Below are 10,949 nucleotides of genomic sequence, written 5' to 3'. Positions count from 1 at the left end.
GGGCAGGGCAGGGCAACTTGCTCTCTCTCTCTCTCTCTCTCCACACCCAAAACAAAAAAACAAAGCACAAAATGAAAGTATTAAATAAAGCACACAGCGTATGAACTTTGAAGGATGTAGCTGCAAAAAAGAAAGAGAAATCGACATAGACAGCCTAGCTATACATAATGGCTACATATAGAGATTAAAAAAAGTATGTAAAGGTGTTGCTGCCTGCTGCTGCTGATGTGCCATCGCTGGGACCCCCCCCCCCCCCCCTCCTACATCTTCACCACTACCACTACCACTACATACATACATACATACATACATACATACATACATACATACTCTGTGTGTTGTGTGTTGCTTGCCTGCCTGTTCCTTTAGATTTAGGTGTTAGTAAGTAAGTAGCACACAGACCAAACAATACCATACCCCATCCCATCCCTACCCTCTCTCTCTCTCTCACACACACACACTCTCTGTCTGTCTGTCTGTCTGTCTGTCTGTATTGGTTGGGGAGGGCCGTTTGCTCCTATTCCTGTCTGCACAGACATTGTAGATCTGCAGGTAGGCATGGAGCTGAAGAAGATGGTGGGCGTCGTCGGTGGTGGCTATTCCCTTGTAAGTGGTCTAGATGTTGCATCCTCGCCTCCTTCTCCTCCTATCAAAGCTGCAAACATAATATCTTCTTCTTCTTCTTCTTGGAAGCTAAAGAAGCTGCTCATCATTGCTTGCTTGGCGCTCGCCCTGCCCATCATCTTTGCTCGCATTCTCTTCTTCTCCAGTACGCCCACTTCTGCTTCTTCCATCCAAAGCCAAAGCCAAAGCCAAAGCCTTGCCGATCCTCAATACCCACCGCCACCGCCACATCTACCTCCTCCTCCTCCTCCAGATCTTACAAATCTTATCGATTTCAATGTGGGTAAGCCGTCCTTTGCTCACCAAAAGACTACTTAGGACTCAGTAGCTTATATAATATAAAATTTACGAGGTCTCAGTAGGTAGGTAGGTACCTGTTGTGCTCATCGTTTTGTGTTAGTTTTAGATGTTTTTTGCTGAATGAACCTGAAGCTTTGCCTTGATTTTGGCCATTTACTTTTGAGTGAGAGTGAGAGAGGATATGTATGATAAGTGGACCATAAGAGTGATGATGGCAGCCAAAGCTTAGTAGCTTCACTCTCGTTCAAATCTCAGCTTGCTAACTTAAGATGCTTTTTTAACCTTAAATCCTACTTGATTATTCCAACTCATTCACGGTGTTTGAGAGATGATATGGGGATTCATTTTGTAGGGGGGTGCAACATCTGGAGAGGAGACTGGATCCCAAACCCGGCTGGGCCGGGATACACAAATACCACCTGCCATTTCATCCAAGAGCACCAAAATTGCCTGAAAAATGGAAGACCGGATCACGAGTACTTGTATTGGCGATGGAAGCCTAATGATTGCGATCTACCTTTGTTTGATGCCAAGCACTACTTAACTCTCGTCACTGGGAAATCCTGGGCATTTATTGGAGACTCCATAGCTCGGAACCATTTTCAATCTTTCCTCTGCTCACTGTCCCAGGTACCCAACCTCCTCCTCCCATTCAACTTCTACTTTCATGCCTGAAAGAATCCATGATTTTGAGAGAAGTTCTCTTGACACATGCCCCCTGTGGTGGTGGTAAATTATTGGATGTTCAGATTATTGGGTAGATGAATTAAACAGTATGTGTTTTTAACTTCCTGCATGTCTCTCTGTGATGAAGCACAGGTTGAGGTTCCTGAAAACCTGTACCGGGATGATCTAGATCAGAATATCCAGTGGTATTTCCGATCCTATAATTTCACTTTGGCCATTATATGGGCTCCGTTCCTTGTTCAAGGCACTGAAGATGATGCTGAGGGCTTTGCAAAGGGCATAGAGAAACTGCATTTGGATAAGGTAGACCAAAGTTGGGCATCTTCCTTGCACAAATATGATTACATTGTCCTATCTTCGGGGCAATGGTTCTTAAAAACCTCGGTGTACTTCAAAGCAAACAAGTTGATCGGTGGCCACAACAGCCTCAGCTTGAATGTCTCAGAAGTGGGGTTCTACTATGGATATAGATTCACATTAAGGACTGTGTTCGACTATCTCATTTCATCCAAGTACAAGGGGATCGTGTTTTTCCGAACATTTACACCTGACCATTTTGAGAATGGGCGTTGGGATAATGGTGGAAACTGCACCAGGACTCTTCCCTTCGACAGCAGCTCTGTGGCTCTTGAAGGTATGACAGCAGAGATGTACAAGATTCAACTTGAAGAGTTTGGTAAAACGCTGCTCAAGAGGTCAGAATTTAGTTTCCAGCTCAAAATCGCCGACACTATACATGCTTCATTATTGAGGCCCGATGCACATCCGGGTCCGTACAGGAATTTCCAGCCGTTTGCACATGATAAGCATGCCAAGGTGCAGAATGACTGTCTGCATTGGTGCTTACCAGGGGCGATCGACACTTGGAGTGCGATGCTGTTGCATCTGTTGCGGCATCTTGTATGATATAATGTGCCTATGTTAATCATTTGTATGATTTGTTTTTCCAACTATTGTCTTTCCCCTCCAGGCTCCTGGTCGACTAAGACACCCTCCTCCATTCTTTTCATTCCTCAGCACATACATGCTATCTCTGGTTTGTCATGGATATAGAGCAATCAGAGCATGACCTGGACTGCAGGTTTGTATTATGTTGCGTCTCTTCTTGTGAATCTCTTAAAATAGTCCAAGGTTTTGCTCTTCTTAGAGTGTTATTGTGTATGTGGGGATAGAGCATGGTGTGGCAGAACGGAAATGTGGTTGGAATCATGAATTTCTATATCAGATACTGAAACAGGGGGTGTAGGAGAAAGGCTCCACCAAGTCATCAGAATACATGCATGTTAGCTTGTGCCACATTTGGGAGGGAGGAATTGTCCCCATCTTAGATGATAACATACATACCTCATTGGTCACATACGCATGATCTATGTCACTATCTATCTATACATGCCTATCCACACTCCTCTCTTCTTTGATGCGGATAAGATGGCACAATATCATAAACTTTGTGGCCATCGACATTGATTTCCTTTGCTTTATTGAAGATTAGTTTAGACCTTCATTGTTACTACTATTTCATTCCATCCGGGCATTGAAGTACGAAAACTTTTGTGTCTCATCTAGTTTGGATACATATACATGAACATACACACGTGAAGTTTGTCTTCTAGCAACACAAGTTTTCTTGAATACGAAAGAGAGACAGATTTTATTATTTTTGTTGGAGGTCAAATATAACCTATAGATTTTATTATTTTTGTTGGAGGTCAAATATAACCTATGAGACCAAAATTATAATATTTTCATGTAATATATGTCAAAATTTAAGAGCTTTGTTAGTGAATTTGTAGGGAAATTTGTGTAGGTTGAGTTTGGTTGAAGATATGTGGAAAGTATAATTGGATGTGATCGAAGGTAGAGCATTGTATCAAAGTGTGATACTCAAACTCTCCAACTTGTATGAGGCAAAGTGTCACTAGTGGCTAATGCCTTTTCTCATATCGTAATGAGTGTGAGCTAAGTTACATGGAAACAATGTTTCAGATTGTAGAAAATGCAGAGGCACAACTTGTATTGTTGAGGATATGTTATTGTCCTCGTAGGGCAAATGGCATCAATTGATACAAACCACATGTTTAAAGATCAACTTAGACAATCTATTCTAGTATTCTTGGATGACATTCTTAATATCAACAATATCTTAAATGGACATGGTAAATATGTTTGCTTGGTCTCCAAATACTTAGTGTATGTACTTTATTGAGCGGACAAGCTCAACATGATCCGGATCGACTGAATAAGCCAGAGCCGGATTGGTATCTAGATCAGTGTGAACCAGTAGGCCATTAGAGGCCTACAATCCTAGCCTAGTAGATAGACATATTTTTAGGAGTTTGCATCAGAGCTCAGTTATGAGCATTGAAGTACTTGTTTGTACTTCTATCAGTCCTTTTAAGGACTTGAATAAAAGTGCTCTCTGAGCACATTCTATGTACAGAGTATTTACTATTGAGTATTTCTTCGAAATAGATGTTGTGTTCTGTTCTCTCTCTCTCTCTCTCTCTCAGTGTCTCTCCCGCGTACTCTCTATGTTTCAAGCTTTCCATTAAACCTTCATTCTGTTTTCTGTTGCTATCTGGCAGAACTAGTTGTGTCTACAAGCTTCCACACACTATTTTTACATGGTATCAAAGCGGGAGGGTTGAGTATCATCTCTTGTCGACAAGAGTTGTAACAAAGGCAAACCCTAATACCCGGTAAGAACAGACAAAAGAAGAAATGGATAGAAGCATGGCAAGCTCACTTTCGACGGAGAAGCTCGACAGAAACAACTACGCGTCTTGGTCTTACAAGATGCACCAGTACATGCTTGGACACGAGCACTGGAGGAGTTATGTTGAAGGAGCAAACGAGGTAGCGCTAAAGTCAGCACACAAGGACTTCTTGGTATGGGAACAAGCAACGAGCAGAGTGCCATACTGTCTTGCGTCTTGTGTGCACGACTAGATGCTCGGCTACATCAAAGATGCGAAAATGTTGAAGGAAGCCTGGGAAAATCTCAGAAAGATTTTTGTCACAAGTACCATGACACGAAAGTTGTAGCTCCGGCAGGAGCTCAACAATGTTTGGCAAAGGGACATGTCGGTCACCGACTACACCACGAAGATAAGGAGATATGCAATGCACTAGGGTTCATCAATGTGATGGTGGACGAAGACGAGATGGCACAAATATGCCTCAGTGATCTAGTGTAGAGGTACGAGCCAATCCAGACAGCGATATGTACACGGGAGAAGCCACCGCCCTTTTTCGACTTGCAATTGATGCTAATGATCGAAGAAAACCACGCGAGTGGGTAAAGGACCACTCAATCGGACAATCGGATGTTGTACACGGAGGTAGATCGGCCCCGTGGGCGTGGAGGACGAGGTGGATTGGCACACAACGGAGGTGGTCTACAAGAGCAGGAAGAAGGCACAACGGTGGTGCCGACAACAATTGTTACGGGCATGGCCATATCCCGTGGTAAGTTTTACCGTAGTATTATTCCCAATTATTCCCATTGACAACGCCATTTATTGATCTCTGAAAGGTGAAACACGTAAGTCTACATAACCTATTGTATGGAATGCTACACTAGACCTCGCCTTTAAGGAACTCAAGGACCTTGTTTGTAAGGCTCCTTCACTTCTTTTACTAGATCTTTCAAAACCTTTTCACGTTGAAACCGATTATGCTATAGGTGATGTCTTATATCAAGATGGTAAACCAATAGCATTCGAGAGTAAGAAACTTGATTTTGCCCAATGTCGGTATACCATGATGCACCCTCAGCAGGGCACCTTGGAATACATCACACACTTGTTCTCATCTCCACTCAATTCTATTGGCCTAAGATGCGTCTTGACATACATAGCTATGTGACAAAATGTCACCAGTGTCAGGTTAACAAAGCCGAGCGACTTAAAGCCGCTGGAGTTTTACATCCCTTGGAAGTTCCCAACAATATGTGGGAAAGTATATCCATGGATTTTATTGTTAGCCTTCCTCGCACCCAAAAAGGTCCTGTTGCCATCTGGGTTGTGGTTCATTACCACAAAAACGACAGTAACAGCTCCTAAATTGGCTTACCAATTCGTTGACAAGTTGTTTCATTGAGGTTGTCTGATCAACACCGAGTTATTTCATTTTTATGGGTTACTGATGGATATCGTGAGTGATCGAGATCCAAAGTTTACTAGCGACTTTTGGACGCAAGTCTTTAAGACGTTAGAAACTACATTGAGCATGAGCTCCATGGATCATCCTCAATCTGATGGATAGACAAAACGAGTAAATCAAATTCGAGCCCCGATTGATGTTAATATACATCATGATGAGTTGTGAAACTTACGTAAAACTTTCTTCGGGATATGCAATATATGTTGCATATTGCACGAGATAATATAAAAACAGCTCAAGATAGAGCACGTTTTTTGCGGATCATCATAGGCAACCTGATGTATTCAACCTTGGAGAGAAGGTATTTCTATGTGTACCTCACAATTCTAAGACATTGTCTATGGGTAAGTGCGCTAAGTTAGCCCCACGGGTTTGTGGACCTTTTACAGTCCTTAAACGCATTGGTTCATCAGCCTATTGTCTCGCTCTTCCTGATGGCGTTGAAATCCATCTAGTTTTTCATGTAAGTCGTCTAAAAGAACTTCTTGGTTCTGGTGACAATACCGTCACAATTGAAACTCTGGTTACTTCTAAAGAATTATCTTCTAAACCACATGTACTAGAAAGAATTCTCGATGTTAAAACGAAAAATTTGCGTTCTAAAATAATCCGAGAATTTAAAATTAAATGGATGGATAAATCTATCAAAGATGTCACATGGGAACGCGAAAATACTCTTAGAACTAACTTCCCTAACTTTCCATTGCAAAAGTGCAATGCTTTAAAGAGGGGGAGTATGTTACGGGCATGACCATATTCCGTGGTAAGTTTTACCGTAGTATTCTATACATGTGGATAAAGTGTGAGGGTTAAACGAGAATGTAAAGAAGGAAAGGATTACTTTTAATCCTTGGGATTGAGACAACCCATTAGGCCAAGTGTGAACTTGCCTTGGGGGCTTTGGTCTAGCTATAAATATGAGGCCTAGCTACCCTCATTGGGGACATTATCGACCACGTCAAGACTTTGTCATTGTGGTGGGTCAACTCTTGTAGCGAGCACGCCAACACTAGGTACGGCTTGACGCCACGGCGGTGGTATGGAATGCCAATCGAGGCTCAAGTGCATCTCGATCCCTTCGCTCGGCGGTTGTTAGGTGGATCAACACCCTTCTTTTTCTCTTTCCTCTCTTATCTATTTATCCTTATCATATGCTTATATTAGTAGGTAGCTCTAACAGCAGTTTCGGACCCTCCACAAGCAGGGGTACTCAAGGCGACGCCGGAAACCGACAACCAAAGGCTGAAAAGGAATGCTGGTACTGTGGCAAGAAAAGCCACTGGGAGAGAGTGCTGGAAGAATCATGCCGATTTGAAAAAATCCAGATCTGGCAATGTGGAACATGGAAATCGGCAACGGTCGCACTATGCTGAAGGATCAAAAGGATCAGAAATCGGCAAAACTGGAGAAGGGCCAACCTTCGTGATGAAACACGAGGAAAATTCGATGAAAAAGACCATCTCACAATCGGATGAGGTGTGGTACGTTGACTCCAGAGCGTCAAATCATGGCACAAGCAGATCGATCACGTCAACTACTAGAGGCTTCCAAAACTACAATCGAAATAGGTGTTATTCGGATTGCTGAAATTTAGTGGCCGGAAGGCCCAAATTTGTGAAGCCTGCTAGCTTGGGAAACAACACCGACTTCCATTCCCCAGTGAGCAAAGATTTGAGAGTGTTGAGGCTGAGGGCGAGAGAGTTTGAAAGCTTCTAAGCAGGGGGTGCGAGAGCGAGAGAGCTTGGTTATGTGCATATGTGCATTTGTGAGGGTTATGCCCCAAGTTCCTTGCTTTATGTATTTGCCTTGGTTCTTGTTACCGATATGGAACACTGTCTATCTTCAAACCTTCGAGATAGACCTCAAGGTGATTGCATGGCAAGGTAGGCCGTCACACGAGGCGTGAGCCGTACTTCATCGGTTGCGTAATAACGTGTATCCTATGGGTGAAGGTTCATGGCTACGACCGAGAACCTGAGTGCGCTACTACACTGACTCTTACCCTACGCTTTCAAAGATGCACTTACGCATAGTACAAAGATTACACAAGACAACACGGGTTGCACGGACACCGAATATTAGAGAAGATAAGATTCTATTAGAAAAGAAAACCTCCCGCTTAAAAATTACACGCTACTTCTTACAGAGGATTTCTGCCCTTTATATACACAGGGTGTTCAGCCGTTCACGCTTCTCGCGTGAACTGTTACATTTCTTTTCTTAACGCTTCTAATATATTTATGCATTTTGTCCGGCGGTTACAATTCTGGCAGACAACACCTGGCATGCCTGTGGGACAGTGCCATGGTACGTCAGACCCATCCCTCTATTCATCCTCCAAGATGTCCATGATGTTCGGTTTTGCTCGCACGTTCTGGTTAGGAGATGGCGTAATGTTTGTCGCACGTTCTGGTCATCCTCCTCAATCCGGTCGTTACTGTCATCCACGCTCTCTGGGTCCGGTTCATCCTCATGCCGCTTCTTGAACGCCTTGATCCTCTTCCCGGCCACCACCACGGCTATCCTTGTTCCGTCGAGCTCCGCGAGATGGTAGGTGCCGTGGTCGTTGGCGCTCGTCACTGCGTAAGGCCCGAACCACCTCCTCGCAAATTTTTGCATCGCCTTGTGCTAGTTGTCGAGGCTGCTGTCGTAGACTAGAACCCAATCACCTTCCTCGATTTTCTTCGGTCGCACCCGGTGAGTCTAGTCGAATCGTCCCTTGTTGCTTGCCCTCGTCATACGTAGCTTTGCCGTTGCTTGTCCACGTCCTCCAGTCTTCTCTCGGACTGTCGGATTCGTGCCGCTAATAGCTCCTCCTGGCTCATGTTGTCTCTCTAGCCCACCACGGCCCACGAGGAGATCATTCACTCCATCAGCATGATCGGCTTCTGCCATACATAAGCTTTGCTGTCATGAACCCGGTTACCTAACTACGCACAGTTCGGTCTGCCCACAACGCATAAGGTAGGAGCCGCGGCCAATTTTCGACTTGGCCTCCAGATGCCCGTACTATCGCTTTGACGATTGGCCCATGCCCGCCTCCACCTTCCTGTTCGCCTCCGGATTGTACACCGTGGTGAGTGAGAGTTTAACCCCCAACTGATTAAACAACTCTTTGGCCTCTTGTGCGTCCAGTTCTCCCAAGTCAGCTATGATCTTCCCTACGCACTCGTACCGGCATACCACCTCCTCGATCAGGAACCGGCACACGGCCGCGATCGTCTTGTTCTGTAATGCGCGACCCTCCACCTCATTCATCAGGTCCTCTCGTGCTAGCACCAGGTACCACATTTGCCCTACTCCCATCGCCATCGTCACCAGATCCACCATCCACTTGAAGTGGACAGTCGGCGGGTAACTCGGGTGCAGCTCATCATGATGTCGGATTATGGAGTGCATCTGGCAACTTTCACAAGTCGTCACGAACTGATGCACGTCTCGGTATAGTCCCGACCACCAATACTTCTCCTTCAACGTCTCAAACATGGCCCATGTCTCGCGATGTCCGTCCCAAGGACTCTCGTGGTACACCGTCAGCAATGCCTCCTGCTCTTCCTTCCTCGCCACTACCTAGAGTGGGATGCTGTCTCGCTTCTTCGAGTGCTTCCATATGCTTCTGTCCCGTAGGAAGAATAGGTACGCTTTCTTCCGGATCCGGTTAGCCTCTTCCTTTGTCCACGCCACGTCTGGTGTCATCGTCTTTAGGAACCCGGCGATCTGGAGCCACTCCCCGTCGTACTTGCCCTCGTCGAACTCGTTAAGCGCCAGAGTGCTCCCCTTTCTCGTTGTCACGTAAGCCGTCTTGAAGAAGTCCACGCCGACTTCCTCATCCTCCGAAACCATGCCGCCCTCATCATCAAACCTCGCTCTCAAAAGCATGTCAGCCATGGATGGCATTGTCCTTCCTGGAAATGTGTCGTATCTCTGGGTTCAAGGACTTAATGTACATGATCCACCTGAGCATCGCTAGGTCCGGTGTCGTGCATCCGGAAACCATACCGAGGATCGGTAGGCAGTCCGTCTCTATTATTACCTCTATCCCGATCAGGTAGTCTCTGTCGGCCTTGACCGCCGAAATGATACCCTAGAGTTCGCGTTTAACCTAAGCATATCCTTGCTGTCTCTCTCGTTACGTGAGCAATTTTTGGAATTGGGAATCTCCGACTCGTCCAATCAATATGAAACACAATGGAATCGATCCGATGAACCGACTCGATTCTTGGGGGGCGCTTTGTCTGGGATCCCATGCTTCTGTTCCAGCCGGATCCTAATATTCCTTCCCCACATCGTTGTTTGTTGGCGAAGCAAGAACTGGTGCATAGGCTTTATGTCACTTACGGTATGAGAAGGGAGCGCGAAAAACATCTCTCAAACAAAAAAATTCTGAATTTTTTTATCTATCGTGGGTATGATCCGAAATCGATGACTAAATCATCTGTCAAGCAGTGCAATAAATCCCCTCCGGATGAGGAGCGACATTCCGAATACGTCAAAGAAACTTAGTTTATGCATATACATCCGCAATATCCACAGACATTTGTTCCCATTCACTTGTATCAAAACATTGTAATAGAAGACTTGCAGGAGCGATTCACTCGTTTCAGGCTTCTGGTTCATAGAAGTAGATGGAAATGGAACCGCTCTCCATTCAAGGATTTCCTTATCTATAATATGTTGCTTGAAACTTATCATTATCTATTCGATCCGTTCCAATTTTGTGAGACGTCATTGGATAGAACAACGATTCGCTGAGTACTTTCGCACCGAACTGGATGGGGAACCTCATACCATTCTCATCCTCCTGGTTGATCACCCATCCTATCCTGGTCGGACTCGTGTCTACGGTTACAAAAATTGGAACATCCTTTCTGTAAACCGCTTTCCTGAGCGGCAGTGCCGCAGCAAGTGTTTCCTTCATTTTTCGGACCGACTCCGTATGCTCCCTGCTCCACTCGATTTTGCGCCCTTTCTTCAACAACCCATAGAGTGGCTCCGCGATGTGGGCGTAATGCGGGATCCAGATGTGGTGGAACGCGCAAGCTCCCAAGAACCTCCAGACTTTCGTAATCGACTTGCAGTCTCCCTTCATTGTGGAGATGGCTTCTACCTTGGTTGGAGACGGTTTCCGACCATAAGGCCAGCACAGGTGTCCGATAACCATGATTTCTGATTGT

General features: G+C 45.1%; 1 protein-coding gene across 1 annotated transcript; it reads left to right on the top strand.

Annotated features, from left to right (window-relative positions):
• Nucleotides 1–543: 543 nt before the first annotated feature.
• Nucleotides 544–2,753, top strand: LOC147855408 (protein trichome birefringence-like 23). Its single transcript, XM_087330312.1, has 3 exons — nucleotides 544–907; nucleotides 1,277–1,554; nucleotides 1,744–2,753. Exons 1-3 carry the CDS (start codon nucleotides 559–561, stop codon nucleotides 2,515–2,517), a joined length of 1,401 nt encoding a protein of 466 aa, XP_087186438.1. The 5' UTR covers nucleotides 544–558; the 3' UTR covers nucleotides 2,518–2,753.
• Nucleotides 2,754–10,949: the final 8,196 nt, after the last annotated feature.

This window comes from Azolla caroliniana, unplaced genomic scaffold (genome assembly GCF_043228905.1).
Source record: "Azolla caroliniana isolate FFs.n. ecotype wild unplaced genomic scaffold, voAzoCaro1.0.p SCAF_14, whole genome shotgun sequence".
Classification (NCBI taxonomy): domain Eukaryota; kingdom Viridiplantae; phylum Streptophyta; class Polypodiopsida; order Salviniales; family Salviniaceae; genus Azolla; species Azolla caroliniana.
This window is presented reverse-complemented; position numbering and strand designations above follow the sequence as displayed.